The following is a 22,043-nucleotide window of genomic DNA, read 5'->3' as shown; positions in this document are numbered from 1 at the left end:
AGGGAACAGACAGACTTAAGACACATGTTGATATGTTAGAATACTTTTCTCTAGGCTATAGTATCTTAGTAGTCTCTGAGGGATGCCAATTTCATATCCAAACGATCACACATCACATGGCTTTACAAAAGTCATACGTGTCTTTTATTATTATAAAATTGCATATATTCATTTATTAGTTAACATATATATCATTGGATAAGAAATAGAAACAATGAATATACTATAAACAATCATCTAATGGTGACATACTATTATGCTTGTATGCTTTGGACAAGGAAAGGTTCTGTTACTGTAAAGGAGTGTTAATACTAATGTAATGGAATATTAATAAACATTTTTTATTTTAAGTAAATATCAGAAATTCACACACATGCATATTTATATATGTGTAGTATATTAATATACTGTATATTTATACGTATAGAGAGAATTTATATGTAATCTAGTTTAAAGATTTTTATATTTTCATTTTAATACACACCTTTTATTGTAAATATTTATCTTTTATAAATGAAATAAAAATGCAATAAAATGATATCGACAGAGAGGAAGTTGTGATAGAATTCCCATAGAAATATGACAGGAGCATAATGGTTACCCCGATTAGCGAAAGGCTAAAGTGGGGCACGTAAGTCAGCATTTATGGGCTGAGAAGACAAGCGAAGTCAAAAGATGAAAAGCATGCGGAAAATGGGTGCAGCCCTCAAACACAAAAGACCCCTTGCTGATCAACAGCACCCCCATCTTCCTTTAAAAGCCGCCCCCTCCCTCTCCAACCCCCCTTTCTCTGGTCGAGGTGCATTGTGGGGAGGAAAGTCGTTGCCATTCGACCTCTGCGGGGCCTGCGCGGACGCAGCGAGAACCCTGAAATTCATTATGCGTTTAAAACCTTTATTTATTTCCGCATAACCTACATACTCTCACCGGGAGGGCCAAAGCGGAGAAAAGAAACGACGACGGTCCATCTCTTTCGGAAAATACATCTATACGAACACATTATTTTTGTCGGAGGGGGATACTGTTGAGAAAGTGAAGATTCTAATATATATTAAGAAAAATGTCCGGTGAGAGAAACCGCAGGTCGCTGGCTTTCCGAGGAGGTGGATTAGCTGGGTTAACGGGTTCCAGCGGTATCGGTGGGGGGAACTGTAACAGCTGGGAGGCCCCGGCCTGTCAAGACCGACAATTTAACGGGAACAGGCCGGATCAAGAGGAGGACAGGGATCTGGGGGCAAACGGATCATCGCAGAAGAGAGTGGAGGGCGCTGGGTCTGTCAGCGATAGCACGGAACCCGAGGCGGAGGAAGAAGAGGACCCGGAAGGGGGTAGCTGGGCAGCCGGGGACGGCGACGATCGTGTCGGCTCGGTGGAAGGAGAGGACGGGTCCAGGGAGGGGAGTAGCTTAACAGCGGGGAACGGTCCCAACAACGCCGACGGCCAGGAGTCGGGAAGCGGTGCGACCGGAGGCGAGACGGGATCCAGGAAATCTGGGGTAGAGATGAGACCGCAGACGTTGCTTCAGAAACACTCACTATTCCATGCTTCGTGGTTGCAAGAATTTCCATGGCTAAAATTTTGCCAGGAGACGGGACTCATGTCCTGTTCCTGGTGTCACAACATTGCCACTAAAAACAGCGACGAGCTTGTCAAAGGCAGTCGCAACTACAAACGGGCCTTGCTGCTGAGACATCACCTGTCTTCTGAGCACGGGAGAAATGACCCCACCAAACAGGTAACGTTAGCTCAAGTCCATGACGATTTCGCTCACTTACGTAGCATTAAGTACCTGTCACACGTTTGTAATAACATATGCCATTATCTGTTATGTTTTATCACTGTTAGCGACAGTTTCTACAACTTTAAAACACAGCGAAAGCGAAAATAGGCCATTACCTAAGCTTCACAATCCCCTCTCCTGGCTGATTAGCTAGCATCAGCCTGCTAACCTGAGCTAACAACTAGCTTAGCCAACTAGCCCCTTGTAGCTTTGCTGTCTAGCCGGAGGTAGATGGCCAGTGACGGTGGTGGAAAGCCCCTAGCGAAGCTAATCTCGACTATCTGAGTTACTGAACGGCACAACACACTGAATCACTTTGCAGTGTGAGTGAGACGAATCTCTCTGATTCAGCTTACGACCAAAAACTGAGCGTCTGTCCACTCATCAGTCAAGTTATACGCTTCAACCTGCTCCAGTATGACACCTGCTAGCGACTACCACACCGGAGGCTGTGCCTTTGGATGGGGCATTGTTTGCATGTCACAATAACTCTTAATACTTTTGAATGGTCCGACAAGTCATTAAAAAGTAATGGAAATTGGTAGTATATTAGCTTTTTTTTTTTTTTTAACCTGCACACTGTACAGCACACCCTTTTGTTGCATCAGCAGCTGTCTTGATTGCTAGCTTGCTAGAGGTCACACAATGGCAAGGGCTCGACCCTAACAGCCTTTGGGGAACCGCACCCCTACCCACCCTTCCCCCTCCTCGCTTCTTGGCCTTTCTTGCAGGCTCGCAGTCTCGGGTGACCTCTGGCGCATTTCTTCCTCCTCCACCTCCTCCTCCCTTTGGGCAGCTAAATTAGAGGCATTGTGCTAGAATGACCCCCAAAAATCCATAGATGGTGTCACTTGCAGGGCTGGACATGAGGAGAGGAGTAAATCTTGTTGCCCGGAGCCTGACAGCTTGCCCGGCCCATATGCAACTGCTTGAACAGGCATGAATGAGTGAAATAGATGTCAGTAAATAGAATGACATGGCATCACCTGACCCTGCCATCCACATAATTCTGAATTAATGGGTGCTAGTGTTTTACCTTTGGGCCACATTTTACAATTAAGCCCCCACCCTGTATGCACAAGACTGAAACCTCACTAACTGGAAAATTACCCCGCTTTATTAAATTGACATCCCAAACACTATGTTGTTAATCTACGCGTGAGGTAGGTTTAAAATATTGACAGAATCAGTGTACTGAATGCTTTTAATTTGAAACAGCAAAGCCAGTTTTATACTAGCTGAACCCTGTCTTTATTGATGTGCATGAGGTCTTTTTATTGGTTCATTATTTTTATTGCAGTGTAGACAACATTTCTCCGGTGCTGTTTCAGAGACCTCATAAAAACAGGGAGTGCATATTTCCCCCGAACAACCTGGTGTCAAAGGGCATTTCTCTCATCAATCCTATATTTAAAAAAAAAAAAAAAAGCTTACTGTTTACTCGTCTTGTACATTGCCACATCCGACCTCCTATTCTGACAATGGTCTGAGCTGTCAGGGGAATTAAGAGCGGGGTGCTATTTGACTCTAATTTGTGAGTGAAGAGGATTGCACTACTACATTTAGTTCCTTCCTTTGCACACGCAATCACTAATCAGAATGACTTAAAGCTATCCACTAACTTGTGTACATCTCTAATTGGCAAGGAGAGCAGTAGGAGTGGATTAGGGGCTTGGTGTGGCTTTTCCCTAGCAACAAGGACCCCAGACACTGCACTGAGAGGTTATCCAGGCCATTTCCTCATGAAGAATAGAGCTGGGAGGATACAGTCCCATTGCTGCACTATTGGAAATGAAAATTGAATTTTTTTTTTTTTTTTGCCGTTTTTGATGTTCCTAAGATTACTAGGCTGCCTCTTGAATAAAACTGTAATCGCCACATATACGCCACCGTTGAGATAATGAGCCGCAGTGCATGTTAAGCAAGGCAGCATTGTGAGGCAGCACATTAAAGGGGAATTATGGTGTTACGAGGCAACGTCTTGTTCTATCCACCCATTCCTGACGTTAGTCAGGCCTCTGCTGCATTCGTTAAAGCTAACTCAATTAGCCTTAGCACACCAGGGCAGCTGTGGTGAATGTGGGTCTCCTTGGAGAAGGGGGCCGTTGTCCTTAATTTTCTAGAGGCTGTCTTGTGCTCAGATTGTTCCCTCTGCTCACTGGTAAAAGGTTAAGATGAGGCAAAGTAGAGCAGTGGTTCCCTTAGATCAAATATGAGATCACATATTTGGGACATATATAAGTCAATTTAATTCTGGAGAAACAGTTGTTTCCATTGTTCACAAACTGACAAAAGGTTATGTGTCAAACCCACATTTGCTGTCACAGAGTAATCCCTTGTCATCACCATGTACAGAGACTCTATTCTACAGCTGCACATCATAACACACAGAGGTACATTGCATAATTACTGCACTAAGGTTGCACTAAGTTAGTTTCAGTTCTCCACATCCAGCCTCTCTGTGCACTCCTTCTGTCTCGCTCACCCACGCATGCGCTTTCTTATCTCTCTCTTTTTAGTTCTTTGTTTGAACGTCAATAAGCAAATTTTATTTCCATCTGTAATACAGACACCCATTCGCTCAACTCCTGCAATATCCAAACTGGATTATCCCATTGAGTTTGACAGCCAAACAATTGTTTTCCCTGCAACACTTTGTTGGTCGACATAGGGTGTAAGATAAGATAACCCAGCACTTCACTTAATTCAGAATTGAGATAGTTCTCAGTAAATTACTGCTATAACCTTTCAGGCACCGCTCGTGATTTTCACTAGTCACACATGCAGCTATAATCTGGAATCTTTCCGTCTTGTACCTTTTCACGCATGCCATGGCAATGCTGGAATCGATGACGCAAGGGACAGTCCTGTAGGTGAGGGTAATGCAACACTTACTGATGCCAACCACAATAGAAGAAGAACTGCAAGGCCAGATGTAGGTGTACATGGTGGAAGACGTCCCCTATTATTTTTAGGAACTTGCTCTTGAAATGTATTTAATATCCAACAAGCTTGCGCAACAAATAATGTTTTTTCATGATCTACTAACCATAAACAAGGTGTGGCCTCAAATACGCCATCGGTGGAGTCTTGTGATTGGTTTGCTTGCTCCTTGTCTTTCATGAGATTTATGTGCCTGTCCCTGCAGTGTTACTGCTGTCATTCACAACACAGCCGTACTGGCATTTTTTTCTGCAGGAAATGTTCCTGAACATTTCAGGGATAGACTGCATGTGTGAACGAGGCTTAAGTCTTTTTCACCCCCTCATTTTAGTCCATACCGAGTGCGTCCCCCTGAATGGGAAGGGAGACCCACCCATTGCAGACTAGTGTCTGCCAGATAGATGGGATGTTTATTGGGGGCCACAGGTCAGGGGGATGGGGTGGGGTGGAGCCAGAGGCAGAATTCTTCTTGTTGAATCCGTCAGTGACTCTACCCTCTCCTTGTTCCCCCCCACCACCCCTTTGCCTCTTCTGTCAGAGCATTGTTAGGAGGCTGGGAGACACTCGGTACAGCCCTCCCACACCTTGGGCCAAACGCACACTGCGGTATTGTTCTAGCATCTGGGGACAGACGGGTTGGGTGAGGAGGGGGGGATTGAGGGAAGGATACAGTAGATGTGGGGAGCTGGTGAGGGACTGCCGGAGATGGCCTCAGGGTTGGGCAGGTCATGGGACTGGCTTGATGATGGGTGGGGGTAGATGAGTGAGGGGATATAGGCAGACATGTGTAAAATGTAAACAAAAAGTGGCTCCAGTGGGTCATTTTGTTGCATGGGGACAGTGCTATATCACACAAGCCGTGAAGAGCTCTGTCTGACTGTGCTTCAGTAAGCTTGAAGTTATGACCATCTTGGTTTGTTTAATCCACCTGTAAATCAATTCTTATTGGCCATTTACTCTAGATTTTGAAGCATCCATGTTAGACTCAGATCAAAGGATTCTTCTTCCCCAGCTCCCTCTTTGATTCCCTCGCACACTCTTTCTGCTTTTCATTCTTCCACCCCTACCTCTCTGGCTCGAATAAAAAGCTAGCCACGTCATGACTGGGGGAGGTTGATATTGTCCCCACATTCTCTGTTGGCTGAGGCTGGTTTTTGCCTCCAGCATCTGCTGTGCAGGGTTGGTCTGCTGGTTCTCTAAGCCCCAGCTCACACGTGGCACATCTGGAGAAAGGATGATGTTGCTGATGAGGCCAGTATGGAGCAACTTATCCAGTACCAGGCTGTCCTAGCCTGACTCCAATAAGCACATACACACACACACACACCTCGTATCAAAACTGCCAGGCAAAGTCTTACCTCTCTGGCCCATTGCCTCGCTATGTGTAATGGATGAAAGCTGTTGGGGAGTCATGGGATTTGGGGGTGGGATGGTTAGTTAGTGGAAATGATAAAACAGGTCTGCAAATTCCCAGGTACTGGGAGTTCTGATATTTCTAACACGGCTCTTTTTTCTGTTCAAACCTCACCATCTTCACGGTTAGTTTTGTTGTCGGATGCCGGACATAATTTCATTTTCTGGTTAGCTTGGCAAGTTGAAAGCTTGTTGGGTCTCAACCTATTAAAAGAGGAGAGCAGAAGACCAAAGCAAAGTGACAAAAGCTGAGTCCAACCACTGACAATCTAACTCTGAAGCATATCCATTCCTCTTGTTGTGATAGCACTCTTGCCCTCCACCACAACAATATATTCCACCACAGTACTCAACATGATGACCATGCCCGTCCAGAGGCTTTGATGTGTATATCATGGAATAATTTTTCTCCTCTCACCCCACCCACATGCACCCTTGCTCCTTTCTATGCTTGTGAGTGGGAGATGCTGTGTAATAAGAGAGTGAGTGCCGAGCCCTTTCACAAAGGCCCACAGTGAGTGGACAATGAGCCTCGGGGAGAACTAGCTATTGTGAAGGCTAAAATGGGGTGACCCAACTCCTTCTCTCTATCACGCTGGCTTTCCGGCTCCCTCTGCTCCACATTTTCTCCTCCGCCCTTTTTGTCGAGGCTCAAGGTCTCGCTCTCCCGATCCCTGCCTCATGCTCTCTCGTTTTCTTTGTGCGTGTGTTATCAGGCTTTTCTCTTTTATGCCGCAACCATTTCTCATCTTCTTTTCACACTTTATTCTATCAGCTGTGTTTCTGCTTTTTTCTCGGTCAGAGCTCTACCGTTCTGCTCTCTTGTCTGTTATGTTCTGTCCTTCTGTCCTCCCTTTTATTTCTTCTAGCCTGCAAAGTACATCGACTTTCCCCCGTCTCTGTCTCTGCCTCTTTCTCCCTGTCATTTCATCCCAGCCCATCGCTCTCCATCTCTTCCCCTCCAGCTGTGGCAGAGGATGATAAGCCCCCCTATACTATCCTGTGTGCCCTGGACAAGAGCTACAGTGTGGAGGGAGTAGGGGGTGGGGGCTGGGTGGGGACCTCAGAGAAATGGATTTAATCTGAATTACTCGAGCTGAAACCCCAGCTGTGTGTGTGTGTGAGTGTGTGTGTGTGTGTGTGTGTGTACACATGCATGTGTGTGCACGAGAGATGGTGGTGGGTGGGGGCAAAAATGCAGGGCTCGAGCAATGTGAATTATTCTGGATTAGGACATCTGCTGTGCAATTCTAAAATGAGCCGGAGATGTATGCTGCTGCATGTGTGTGTTGAGGGTAAAACATAACTGAAAACTATAAACTATAACATCCACTTCTGCATATGCAGGCTTTATACGCATTTAAAAAAAATTATTGGGTTATGTGTTTGTCTGTGTGCATGCATGCATATAAGTCAAGACAGGTATTTTTTGCATATGTAACCGCACGCACACACATGTGCATATACTCCCCTCTCCTCTGCTCCGTACCAGGCTGGCCTGTTGCCCTGTTAAGGGGGGAACAGGGGAGGAGGAGTGGGGCTGTTACAGGGTTGTTCTATGCTTCTGCCAGTTCCCCTCCCATTTTACAGCCACGTTGTGTGTCCTGCTTTGGACACTTGTCGGCCCTCCTCCAGGTCTAATTATGGCCCGTTTTACATCTAGCTTCCACGTTAAAGTAAGCAGATCATTTTACTGTACAGAAGCTAAATGTGAGTAAAATCATGAATCTTGCTGCAACTTTCCCGTAGAGCTTTGGGGCTGATGACTAAAGCCAAACTGGAAAGGGTAATCATTAATAGTGAAAAAATAAACATCTGTCTTTGTCTAGAGGTAAAACCAAGACATTCTCTAGTGTTGCTAGAAATTAAGTCTTATACTGTGCTTCTGGCAAATTCATAAAACAAATTCCTCGCTGTTGCTTTGAAGGAAATTAAAAACTCAGAAGATGAAAAAATGGGAGCCTTGATGGACAGTGGTCTTATAGATAAAACAAAAAAAAAAGCCATAGATGATGGCGCCTGCATTTCTGTTTCCCTTTATTAGAGAGGTGAATGTTTTTGTATGGATATCTGAACACATGAAGAGAAAAAGTAGGCATAATGTTTTCATAGCAGCTCTGCTGAGCAAAGGTTTCTGTTTGCTATTGCTACTTCTGCAGCAGTCGCACAAATAATAGTCAGCTCAGGCAAGAAGTGATGCCAATTTCTCCACCGACTGAAACACAAACACACCTGGACACGTTCTCTGGTGTAGAAGCGCATTTTGGAAAGTGTGGCAAATTATTAATTATGCGGTGGATTTCTCTTTATGTATAACTACGAGGAAAATATTTTGCCTTTACATATTAAATCACAGTTTCCAGGGGTTAATCTCTGGTTGTGGAGTTTAAAGTTTGATTGAGGAGAGGGGTTTACGTATTATAAGGCTGTGTAATATTAGGCAGCCTAAAAGTGACGTGCCTTTCATCGCCTCTTTACCACCTCCCCCATAAGAGAAGCCTGTCAAACCTGTTTCGCCCCTAGGGCAGGTGCGTCAGTGTCACACTGAGAGCCCAGAGGGTGTATATGTGTGTGTGTATTATGTAAAGACAGAGTTACAGGAAGGGGAATGTATTTGAGTAGAAATACATTAGTGATTTCTTTTTCAAATGACTTGGGTGAGCACACAAATCTTCTGCATTAATGTGTCTCTGTCTTCTTCTCTCTCATGTAAAAGGAGATGGTGAGGCCCTCAGACAACACCAGCCCCTCCACTAACTGCTCAGAGGAAGACTACCGCAGCAAGCCCAATGAGAACTCCTACTGTTACCAGCTTCTCCAGGAGCTGGACAAGCAACGCAAAAGTGGCATCCTCTGTGACGTCAACATAGTTGTCTCAGGCCAGGTGTTCCGCGCACACAAGAACATCCTGGTGGCGGGAAGCCGCTACTTCAAAACCCTCTACTGTCTGACCAAGGGCGAGGCCCAGGACCAGGCCACGGTCACGCACCTGGATGTCGCTGCTGTGCAGGGCTTCTCAGTTATCCTCGACTTTCTCTACTCCGGGAATCTGCTGCTCACAAGCCAAAATGCCATTGAGGTGATGTCTGTTGCTAGTTACCTCCAGATGACAGAAGTTGTCCACTCGTGCAGGGCTTTTATAAAGGATGCCCTGAATATCAGCATCAAGCAGGAGGCTCCTGATTCAGTGGTGGTGGACTACAACAAGAGGCAGATGGTGGCCAAAGAGGGACAGAGAGGGTCGGACCGGAAGCCGAGCAACTTCTGGGCCACGAGCATCCTGTCGAAGCTGTCCATCAAGGCCAGCAACAACCAAGGAAAGGAAGCGATGGAAGAAGAAGACGAAGGCGGCAGGGTGAAGGAGGAGAACAGTGATATAGAAGTGACGGTGGTAGGGGGTGAGGGCTGTGCCCTGGTGACCCCCGGAGCCTCTGGTAGCTGGGCCCACCACAACGACAACTCGTCTGATTCAGCAGAGACCAATGAAACACGGGCGGCGAGTGGCCAGGTGCAGGTGTTCGTCTGGAACGAGCCAGCCACAGGTGGCGCTGCAGCAGCTCCCGCAGCAATAAAGCGAGAGGCACCAGACGCTGCGGCTGGAAGCGGACGGAGGAAAAAACAGACCACCACGCGGCGGTTTGTGTACAACTTTCCACCAGAGCCTGAAGAGGGATTTGACGAGGGGATGTTCATCCAGCCCTCGGCCTCCTACCCCAGAGAGGACTTCTCCTCCCTCTCGGAAAATGCTGGTATGAAACACACTCGTAACCCTAAGTATACACACACACTCTCCACCTGAGTCCTTTCCCCTTTAATATATGCATGGATTTCCCATTCAAATCATGAACTTCTTATTCCTATTAGTCACACTGTATACTCACTGTAAGTAAAAGAGAGGAAGAGAGGCACATACAGAGTTTTTGTGACATATGATGTCGTGATCACTTGAATGTAACATCGCTATATATGATATAGAGATACATATTTTCCTACATTATGTATGGAAAGCTCTGTTACATTGGGGCCTCTGTATTGCATTTTACACACCAATGTAGCGGCTACAGTTAAACGTGTTTTGCATGTTTAAGTAGCCCCTAGTGCATGAAGCTCAACAGCATGGCCAAGGTCAAGGAAGAATAGCAGTAAACAAGGTGAATGGCCCTGTGCACTTGTCGATGTAGATGTGCATTCCTGCTTACTGCTTTTTACATGCATTGCATTTATGTCTGCAAACTTACCCTGAAGCTGCGGCTATAGTTTCAGAAACATAACCGGTTATATCAGGTAGCATCATTAGCTAGCTTCCAACACTGACTTGGAGCTTAATGATGCTCACGCAAATCCAGACACTGTGTTTCTATGGCTGCACCATTGCATCAAAATGTTTTCTATGTATGTATCCCCGCATTTAACTTGTCATATTTAATAGCTTTGGAAAAATGTGTATTTAAAATGAAATAGTCCCCACACCACACATCTGTAATCATTCAACCACTAGGGGGTCAGTGGGGCTGAAGAGGATCACCCTTAAGCTTGGTTTAGGCTTCTGCGTCGCGGCGACGCCGTACCTACGCCGTCGACGCAGACCCCTACGCGGACCCTACGCCGTAGCCTGACGCGCACCTCCAAAAAATCCTGACTACGCGTCGCGTCGACGCGTAGTGACGTGAACGTCGAGGACTGTGATTGGTCCGTTCAGAACGTAATTTTCGGTTCAGTCGCAGCCCTATGGTCGCAGCACAACAACACCGCCATTTTCAAAGTTTCTGTGGTGAGAGCTACAAGAAAAACTGGACCAAGCCGAATAAAGAATTATCGAGGAGGTACGCAAGTACGACCACCGCTACAACTCCTCTTCGCGGCAGCAAGAGCCCCCCGAAACCATACAAAGACACAGCCGCACCCCCCTAGCGGCTTGGCGGTGAATTGCGGAGCAACGCGTTCCCTCGACGCAGAACTACGAATGCTCAGTGACGGCGTAGGGTGTACGCCGTAGGTACGGCGTCGCCGCGACGCCGAAGCCTAAACCAAGCTTTAGTCCTACTTCATACTTTCCTGGTACCTGTGAGGGTCTGCTTTGGTCCACATGGAGTAAATGTCATCATCCATGTGTCTGCAGAAAGCATGTCTGAGCCTTTATGTTTTCACATGGCTTCAGTGTTTGATCCTCTCTTTGCAGTACTCCAGCCTATACAATTTTGCATAATTTAATCTAGTACTGGAAGATTATATAAGTATGTTATATAAGTACAATAGTCAGTGTAACACCGGCATTCTGATGCAGCGGAGGTGGATTTCATGTCACACTAAAACCAGCAGTCCAACGTGAAAAAACGGCTGCCCACATCCAGCCTACTGCTCTGGTCATTTGATTGGATTCAAATGAAGCTTAATGTTCAAACGCTGTCTGTTGACTGTGCCTCATTTTTCCAGTTTAAGTTTGAAGTTGGCGTCGATCCATCCTTGAGCTTCAGTTTTGAAGGGCATCCTGCTCTGCACTGGCCCTCAAAATGGCATATTAGCATACCCATATAGCCTAAGAGTTTTCCAGTTGTTGTTGTGGAGAAGTTTCCATCAAGTTAATCTGCTGGGTCTTCACTTCCTCGGATGGTGGGACCAGATCAAGACTTTCGTGTTGTTTTTTTAATATGCAAAAACATTTCAAAGTAATGACGGTGTTGCAAAATCCACGTCGTTGCAGACACTGATGAAACCGGGGCACCACCCACCTCGCGTCACACCCACGATCACAGGTGTAATTCAGTCCTAATAAACTAAGCTGTGGCCGCCTGAAACGGGAAACACAGGCGCGATCACGATTTTCATGAGCCCACCACAGATTTTCCAGCTTTTTGATCAACGTCCTGCTGTTACACCTAACAGCAGGGATATTTGTTTATCAAGGTTTTAACTTGCTGTGCATTGCCAACAAGTGAGTCACTCCCAGCCGTGATCTCCACTAATCACTCCAGAGCAGGGGGCTTACCAAAGTTACGCCCACCTGGAGTGCTTTGTCTCAGCACAGAGACGTGTTGCCACATCGCTGCAGAGACTTGCTCTAAAGGAAAGATCAGACGATCTGCAAGGTTCAGTTCAACTGCATTCAGTTCAGTTCAATTCAATGACTTTAATGAGCTGGATCAATCTGTTATAATGTTCTATAGTAGAGAATAATGAAATGTCAATATTTAAAGTGAGCTGGAGATAAAAATAGATAAACCGTCCTCTCCTAGATTCACTTTTAAACCCACATGAAATGGTGTGGTTGGCAAAAAAACCACCTTGTTTTAAGTGGCATTCACTCGTTCAATCAGTCTTGCCAGATAAAACTTTTTCACTCATCTCTCTTCCTCTTCCCCTCTAACTTGCGTCCGTCCTGTCCGCAGACAGCGTAGCGCTCTTAGTAACTCCACTGTATCTCCAGCCTTCTCCTTCTGTCGGCCCCATTAAGCATGGCACTCCATATAACCATAATGATATCATGTATTAAGTGGAGTGGTATGGACAGCGGGGGGGGTGTGAGGCACACAGTGTGTGTAGAAAGAGAGAGAGGACTACATTTTGTGTGTGTGTGTGTGTGTGAGTGTGAGAGAGAGAGAGAGAAGCCATCCCTAATGCAGGAAAATGAAGAAAGCAGGGGAAACATTTCTCCCCCCAGGCCTCCCTAAATGCACTTGAATGCTCTTAGTGCCTCCAACTCCTCACAGGGCTCTTTTAATGTGTGCATGGAGTGATCCAGGGTGTTGTAATAGCCTAAAGAGACGCTCACTGTAAGAGTTTGTCTGCATGTGTGAGAACTCTCCAAGCTTCTTCTCTTCATGCAGCTTTGTTGTTTGGCTCCATGTCTCTATTTAATGTATACTGCGTTTCCAAATAAAGATACGGTTAAGGCTTCAAGTAGGCTGTTAGTCACAGTAAAAGGTTTCAAGGCGACGGTTTGCCCTTAAATTATAGTTTTGTATTCAACAGTTCATTTACCTCCAAACCATGGAATTCATTCATACAGTATACTTTAAGTTTACAGTTTAAACATAGATCTGTGAATATTTAGCCTTTCGAAGACCTAGGAATTGTCGAGATATGTGCATGTAGATGGAATCACGGAAAAATAAGCTTATCCCAGCGTTAACCGTCAAATCACTTATTGCAGTAATAGTCAAGAACTGATCGACGCTGTAGTTTCACATGTGCGAGAGGCAGAAATGTGCAACACGTTATCTGGATGCTGTTTGATGTCGGGGTGAGAGGAGGGCTTTGATGCCCTATTTCTTATTTTACTTCACTAGAAATGAACAACATGGTTACACATTAAAGGTCAGAAGTTGCTTTCACTTCTGTGGGTTGTGTACCGGTGATCTCATACCGTATACAGCTTTTCCACTTCCAGTTTTCGTTCAGTTTATAAGAAAAGTGCTTTCCAAGTAGTTTCTCGGTTTCCTTTAAGAGGAAAGGAGAGCCATATATACGTTGATGTGAGCTTCCCTTCCTCAATCTGCGACGCTGAGTCTGTTTCAGATGCTAAATCTAAACTTAAGACTCGTCTTTTTCGGCAAGCTTTTCCACTGACATTGGTTTTGGCTTGTTATCTGGGGGTAAAGTGTCCTTTGTGATAGCTTCTTAACTAGCGTAACCCTCAAAAATCTGTGATTGCGGGTGAATGAATGAATTTATAAGATGTCAACTACAGTTGTGATGAAGTCATAATGATAGCACGTGGGTAGGAAGCTGCTGTCACTGAATGTATCTCAAAGGGTTTACTGCAATTCAGAGTGCTTAAAACCACATTTTTTCAGCCCACAGTTCCATAACGATGATGGAGCACCGTTCATGGACAGAATGTCACTTGTCTCCAAGCTTTTCCCACAGCCTCCCTGCCGTCTAGGCTTCATTAGTCTTGTATTGCACATAGTGCTTATTTGTTGCGACTTGCTCTGGATATGCGCGTCACATGATGTTTAACACGTCGGACACGCTTTACTGAAATATTGCTTTACAAAGCAAAAATGAGGATGATCTACTGTGGGTTATTAGATTAGTCTTTAAGGTTGTTGATATACACACACAGCCATGCAGAGGAGACTCAGAGCAGTTTGCTCGTGGGCACAAGCTTTCACCAAAACCGCATCTTTTGATGGCGCTCATGCTAAAACAAGAGGCCCCTCTTGCACCATTAGTCATCGTTTGCTTGCATGTTTCTCTGTGAGCCTATGAGCAGTCATCCACCAGTAGTATCTGTCCCAGTTTCCCACGGTGATGTCACTCATGTGGCTTCAGTTTGATCTGTGTGGGCATGCTCCAAGGATGGAAACATAGCCGCCCAAATGGTGGTCGTCGTTCTGCTCTGATGTTTGTCTGTTGGCTTTTGTCCTGCAGGTTGTTCAACTAATAAAGTGTTCAGGGCTGCAGCTGGCGAGTTTTATCTTCATGGATTCATCTGCTGATTATTTTCTCCATATATTAGTCTTTTACAATGCTAGAAAACAGCCCGGTGTGACGTCTGTGCTGTTTACACTTTTCTAAAGGGACAAGCGCAGAAAGTCTTCATATTTCAGAGGCTGGAAACATCAAATCTTGGGCTTTTCAGAAGGTCTTTTTTGAACATTTGAAGCTTCTACTGAGGTTTTTGAATGAAACTTCGAATGTCAACAAAATGTGTTTAGAGCTCTGATCCAGCCGCCTCTCTCTGTCTGTATCTGTTATTGAAGTTGCAATAAATGTCACAATCTTGTGACAAATCAAATATTTATTTAGAATTTGAATGTCAGTGTTATGAATGAAGCTTTGAACTGTTCGGTACATCCCCGATCACGTGTGGCTTTTCGCTTGGGAAATGTCTTGAACCATTGAGTTATTCTCAAATAGTTTCAGATTCATTTTCTGCTTCTTTATTAAGCTAAAAGCGGAGAATGGCTGATACCTGCTTCTTCTTCCAAATGCTTCTATTTTATTTTGAAATTGTTGGTAACGGTTTGCCAAAAAAAGACAAAGCGGTGACACACAGAGCTGAAGAGGCAGCTGGTGTTGGACGGTTTACAGAGTCACAGGAAGGCGAGTGTTTTGGGAAATAACTGTTGAAAGTGAAGGGTAGTTTCAGCGATATAAGTACTTTGCCATTGCTGTCTGCTCTCGCCAAGCTGAGCCCACAGCCAACGCTCGTGGCCAATAAATTCTTGGGTCTTCTCCAAACAAAGACTGTTGGATTGTTTTAAAGGGTGGGTGCTGCACACAGACACACACACACACACACACACACGCAGAGCAGGTGAAATACATCTGCATACACACTAGTCCTTGTTAAGCATGCACACCCACACACAATAGCCTCCCCAATCCCTGTGAGGTGCAAAGCCGCCAGGGGCCGTCCCTTCCCACCCTAATCCACTCTAATGCACTGGAGCTGTCCTCACTATTCCAAATATTGACCCAGGGAGAATGGACACACACACACACACAGGGGTGTGTCTTTAATGGGCTCTAAGCACTGATGTTGGAGGAACCGGACACACACACACACACACACACACACACACACACACACACACACACACACACACACACACACACACACACACACAGGTGCTCACACACAAGTGCTTACAAAAGCGGAGTGTAAGCTGAGCCGGTGTTAGGGCTCGACTCTCATTGTCTAATTAACCCCCTCCCTGCCGGAGCCCTGGTTACACCATTAGTTTGTTGCTCTGCTCTAGTCTGGGGATCACACTGCTTTACATATAGTAGAGGGCTGTTTGTTTGTGTGTGTGTGTGTGTGTGTGTGTGTGTGTGTGTGTGTGTGTGTGTGTTAACTGACACTTCCATTGTTTCATGTGGGGGTCGGTTAGTTGTGTACACGAGGCGTTGTGAGGTGTATATATGTGTGTGTGCACCCCCCCTTCCCCTCCCAGGCTCTCAACCACCACTCATCTCTCTTTCTCCCTCTCACTTCTCTTATCCCCACCCCCCACCCCCCTCCCTTCCCCCCTTTCCCAGAGCTGGCCAATCAGATCCAGTATAGCATCATCCAGGACTTACAGCAGGGGGAGTCCTGGGAGAATGGTAAGACGCCGCACTCTCTAGACTTCAGCTAAAGAACAGGGATGATATTTTAGTAAATGCATCTTCTCAAATGAGTGTGGGCAGTCCAGTCAGTATGTCACCTTGATTAGGAGAGCAGACACACACCTTATTTCTATATAAGGACTCGTGTTCAACCAGCATTTAAATGCTAGTTGATCTACATGGGCGTTTTATGCCAAATGATGATCAGGGAATGAGCAGTCAGCTTTATTTATATAGGCCAAAATCACAAATGTGCTTTAAATGGGTGGTGGGGAAGCCAATGCGTCACATCAGTAGGCAGCCATCATCCAGTACATGAAGCTGAGTTCCTCAAACCCATGTGACACGATAGCTCTAAGCATGTATACAAGTATGCAGTGTGTTCACAAGTGTCAGAATGAAATGTACTGAAAAATGACAGCATGCATACCATTAAAAAAAACCAAAACACTTAATTTACGAGTGCGCTATTGATGAACATCGCTTTCCCATAGTGCATTGCACAAAGGCCACAGAGGAGCTGGAAAACGTATAAAACTAATGGTGGATGGTGGTAAAACAGCTCTGCGAACACCCCAGAGAACAAGTATAGCAGTTAAATCTTTGGAAATGAAGTGTTCTGGCACTGAGTCGCCGTTTGATTGACACGAATCGGCAGCACGGACGGGTGGAGCTGTGGGTTGAGACAGCAGATTAAAAAGCATGAGGGGGGACACAGGAAAGGTCAGTCAGATTAAGTCCCAGACCAGCAAGGTTATATCTAAAAATATCGGGAAAAAACGACAAAGAAGGACTCAGTTTTCAGGCTCCTTCTGTTCCCTGTGTGTATCATGACAGAAGATTTCATCCCTCACCTCTAACAGCTTGTTGCACTTCCACAAGGTGCTTGCCTGCTGTGCACGACACACACATGCATACACGCTCATACCGGGAATACACAGGTGACCTGCTTCTCATCAACCCTCCCCCCTCCTCCCTCTTCCCCCCCTAGCAACCTGCCCTGACAACGCCTCTGTTGTGTCGTCCCCGGCTCAAACAAAAGGCCCAGCCCTGTCACCCCGCTCTCAACGGTGAAGACGAGCACTGTGCTAGGAGCCCTTTCAAAATCAATAGATTGCTTATTTATTTGTAAGCCCAGCTGTCCTCTGCAGCTCGCTAGCGTAAACATCTCAGGAGGGTTAATGAAGACGGGGCTGGTGTGAGGACCGCTCCAGAAATAAAAAACATGTATAACTATATGCTCTCGTCGTTCAGTGGTATGATAGCCAAGCTTGATACATAATGGTGGTGTTCTTGTTTTTAGATGTTTTGTTCAGCTCTTCTAACGATGTTCCAAACGTGTGCACAGAAACAGCAAACTGACAGCGTCTGTTACAGTTCCTCTCCAGGCGTTGATTAAACCCATAAAGAGTCACCTTTGTTCGTCAAAATTACATATTTAGAAGGTTTTTCCACGTAAAAATTTGAAAATATTGAAGCTCAGCTTGCAAAATAGGGATTCATAGCAACACATGGCTTCTCCTCTCACTCCCCTCGTTTCACCTCACACGTTGATGGGATTGGTTCCTTAAATATGTCTGAATCCGTGTTTGAGACACTGTCATTGGTCCAGAGCAAGTGGAAATGCTCAGCCAGGGTGTTTCAGGATATGTCATGTAGCATATAAAAAACACCTTATGGACACGTTAACGAGGTTAAAAACTTGATTTTCATTGGAGGCGGTCTTCAATAGTCCCATTCACTAAACCGTTAGTTGTGTCTCTATATCAGGATCTTACACCAAACTGCATTATTACTGTCATGTAGTTTCAACGGCAGATTCATCGCTGCTTTGAATTCACTGCAAACATGAATCTGTATCCTTTCTAAAATTGCCATGGTGAGACCTCCGACGTCACTGCAGACAAGCACCAGTTACTTAGCAACAGTGATGGAGCTGGATGGTGAAGTTTACATGGCCGCCTCAGTCATCAGTTTAACAAAGTTCTGGAGCGATCTTTCTCCGAAGGAGCTTTTTGCGATGCATCAGATTGTGGTTTCTTATTCTCTCTAATGCTTACCGCATCCTAACACAGTGTTTGATAAACAGGATATACAGTAGGTTCCTGACACACCCCTCTCTCATTGGAAGGATCTATAGATGCAAATGCAGCTTTTATGATCATTGTCTTGCTCCATCTCCAGCTTGTTCAAATAACTTCCGGCCAAATTAAAACTTCACTCAGAGAGCCAACTGTAGTTGTTTTTTTTTTTTTTTTTTTGTAGGATGGAAAGCAAAAGAAGCACGATGTTACTATAAATGTGTCCGTTTCTGACCTTGTGTTTCTCTCTGTCTCTATCCAGGCGAGTCCTCACACCTAGCCCTCAATAAGCTCAAGTGCCCCCACTGTAACTACATCGCCAAGCACCGGCGCACGCTCAAGAGGCACCTGATCATCCACTCGGGCGTACGCTCCTTCAGCTGCGACATCTGTGGCAAGCTGTTCACCCGCCGTGAGCACGTAAAGAGACATTCCCTGGTGAGTCTGCATATGCACAGGAGCCTCTCCTCTCTTTTATGTGCAGCCGCCATCTTCTGCCAAACACTCCGGCGTTCTGTCCACCCTCACATCTTTGCGCTGAACCTTATGGCTTATGTCTGGCAGCCTTCTGCTCCAGAGAGTGAGCGCAACAAGATGTTTAAAAGCTATGATCTGTTTTCCAATGTAGGGAGTATCTCGGAGTCTGTCAGTGAGTGGTACAAAAGAAGTGGATTTGTGAGATCTTCTCGCATGACTTTTGTTTAGAAATCAGGAAGCTTTGTCATTGGAGTCAGGTGATGTGTCAGAGTGTCAGACTGAGGTTAGCGGAAAACAGTTTTTGATTTTCTATCCAAATTCACTGTGTAGAAAAACCTGTGACTGTACTACCTCTGATTTCTTGCTCCATATTTGAATATTTGGGAAAACCCTGATGTATAAGGGAATAGTCGGACATGGAAATATGCTTATTCACTTTCTTGCTGCAAGGTGGATGAGAAGATCAGCACCTCGCTCAGTGACAACACACTTTTATTGCTGTGGAGGAGTCGTCTAAAATGTTTGTTTTATGTGCTTTGAAAGTTCTTGAATTTTGCTCTTAAAAAACTGTTAGCATTAGCAGCTGATGAGCTGAGCTAAACTTCAGGACTGGAAGCAGGACGAGACAGCCAGCCTGGCTCTGTCCACAGGTAACAAATAGAGTGGAAAAGTCAGTGTTACCACCTGCTTCCAGTCTCTATGCTATGCTAAGCTAACTGGCGTTCATAGTGGTAGCTTCATATGTAGGTGCAGATATGAGTGTGGTATCTGTCTTGTCTAACTCTCAGTAAGAAAGCAAAAAAAGCACATTTGCTCACCTCATCTCATCTCCTCAACCCTCGCCTCATCTCTCCTCATCCCTGTTACAGGTGCACAAGAAGGACAAAAAGTACAAGTGCATGGTGTGCAAGAAGATCTTCATGCTTGCGGCCAGCGTCGGCATCCGTCACGGCTCGCGGCGCTACGGCGTGTGTGCGGACTGCGCCGACTCGCACCAGGCCACTCAGGCGATGGAGGGCATGGAGTTTCCTCGCGACGAAGACTTCGAAGGCGAGGACGGAGAGGACCTGGAGGGGGAGGAACCCACCGACAACGACCAATCAAATTGGGGTGAGGGCAACACCGTTGCTGCCCCGGAAGAGGACTAAGAATTTTAACAAGCTTGAGATACAAAATGAAAAAAAGTTGATGTTTATAATATATGTATACAAAAACTAGCTGGTAAACAATCAACTCCAAAGTGCTATCAAACCTTGAGGTTACTTAATTGTGCAAGTATATGACAAAGAGATGGATTTAAAAAAAAAAGGCTTTGGTAGAATGGGAACTCCAAGATGTACAGATTTTATTATTGTTAAAACGTGTCCAACTCTGGGCCCAGCGCCCACAAGAGAAAGATTAATAACGACAAATAATATGATGAATCAGGTTTTTGGTGATGTATGTTTATTTCCTGTTTTTGGGGGGGCGAGTAGGGCAGGGTGGTGATGTAGAGTTGGGGTAGACCAATCATCTAAAAAAGCGAAACGTTAATTATTTAATTTATGAAAAGAGGTTATTATGGTCTTATCAAATGCTATAATTTTTATTTCTGTTGTTTTTGTCTGCAGGCAGAGGCACAGTAATGGCTGGTGCTTTCTGCACAATCTGAAAGTATATTGCTTGGTGCTTGTAGAAGTACACGGAAGAAGAGCATTATTGTCCACAGGAAGATTTTTAACTTGCTCTGTAGATCCTGTTTAGATGCGCTCAATATTATTATATTATTCTTTTCTAATTATTATTTTTTTCTTGCCCTGCACAAATCTTGGAACCAAAAAATCTGTTTTGTGACTCTAATGTATCACAGCCATATTTATGATTAATTTAAGAGGGCTGCGATATTGTGCCAAACAGACCGCACACCAAGATTTAGCAGGAAACAAAAACTACTGAATACGCTTTAAAAAAGAAAGAAAAAAAAAAAGACAACGTGAGGTTTTTTCTGTTTTGTTTTGTTAAGCGGGAAAAAAGAAAAAAAAGCGAAAGTACAAGGGGAAATGTTATTGCTAGCTTTATACAAATCACGGCGTCACAGTAACACTTTATTATTATTAAACAAAAGCATTTGACTTTCACTTAAAGCTTGAATTTTGCCAAATGATGAAACGTTTGGTGCTGTAATGCTTGTCGCAGAATACTGGACCTACAGGCTATATATGATGTTTATAATCATAAAGCTTAAACTGACTCAGTTATACATATGTAATCAGCTCAAACTATAGAACACTGTTGTGCTACGGCGACTATCAGGTATGCTTTGCCATTGTTTTTAAGCTTTTATTTAATGCACACACACACACAGACACAGACACACACATACCATTTTGTAGAACTACCGGCAGTACTTGTAATTGACGTTTTGAGGACCTAAGTGGACATCAATACCTGTATACGTTTGTTTATATTTGGTACTGAGTTATATATTAAATACAGTATATATATTTTGAATCACTTGAACCTTGGCTGTGAGGGGGGGAAGAAGTGTGCAGAAAAATCATGGTGTGTGACGTGTTAAGTCTGAGAGAACTCCATTTTTCATGTGTAAAAGGTATACAAAATGTCAGCGGTTTAATTTGATGTAAGTTTGTTTTTATTATTTTTAGGTCTGCCAGGTAGAAAAACACTTTGTTCCACAAAAAGTGAAGCTCTATGGCGCCTCATAGACATGCACTTACGTTTGTGTTCATGAAAATAATTTGCTTTTATGTTTCTTTGCTTCCCCAAAAGCGGGTCTGAATGGAACTATATAAAAAAAAACAAACTGTTGTGTCTTTCTTCCAATGAGCAACTTTTTTATTAGACATTTTTGTTTTTGTTATTTAATATTATATATTGACTCCAAAATGCAATCAAGACTGTTAATTTCTATTTGTCCAACCAAAATTGTTGTTTTTAATTATTGTTGAAATATAATGTATGAGAAAAGCCAGGTGAAAACTTGCTTAGTGTAGAAAAATCCTTGCTCGTGTCTGTAATTGTTGAGATTTTTAAATGTTTTTATGCTACAGAATCATTCACTTTACCCTAGATACATATTTTGTTTAATTTTGTCCTTTCCACAGATGTTTCCTTTCTCCTTTGTTATTTCATTAAGCACATATTTTCTAAAGAAACACGGATTGTTTGCGGGTTGAAACCTTGGAACAGCAGTATCTGTTCATATGCAGTGGAATATACAGTATGTACTGAAGTGCTAATGATACAGAAGATGTGTAACTTCCCTTTACTCTCAGTGGAAGAAGATATATTTT

The 22,043-nt window shown here is 44.5% G+C and overlaps 1 protein-coding gene across 2 annotated transcripts; it reads left to right on the top strand.

Annotated features, from left to right (window-relative positions):
* Nucleotides 1–793: 793 nt before the first annotated feature.
* zbtb10 (zinc finger and BTB domain containing 10) lies at nucleotides 794–20,756 on the top strand. 2 transcript variants are annotated; one of them, XM_076754380.1, is made up of 5 exons: nucleotides 794–1,735; nucleotides 8,853–9,885; nucleotides 16,124–16,189; nucleotides 18,536–18,711; nucleotides 19,620–20,756. In XM_076754380.1, the coding sequence occupies exons 1-5, from the start codon at nucleotides 1,061–1,063 to the stop codon at nucleotides 19,896–19,898; spliced, it is 2,229 nt and encodes a 742-aa protein (XP_076610495.1). In that variant the 5' UTR covers nucleotides 794–1,060; the 3' UTR covers nucleotides 19,899–20,756. The 2 variants fall into 2 exon arrangements, with proteins under 2 accessions (XP_076610495.1, XP_076610496.1); XM_076754381.1 differs by lacking the exon at nucleotides 16,124–16,189 and having other exon boundaries at nucleotides 807–1,735.
* Nucleotides 20,757–22,043: the final 1,287 nt, after the last annotated feature.

This window comes from Chaetodon auriga, chromosome 17 (genome assembly GCF_051107435.1).
Source record: "Chaetodon auriga isolate fChaAug3 chromosome 17, fChaAug3.hap1, whole genome shotgun sequence".
NCBI classification, from domain to species: Eukaryota; Metazoa; Chordata; class Actinopteri; order Chaetodontiformes; family Chaetodontidae; genus Chaetodon; species Chaetodon auriga.
The sequence above is the reverse complement of the archived record's forward strand: the minus strand, read 5'-3'. Positions and strand labels throughout refer to the sequence as shown.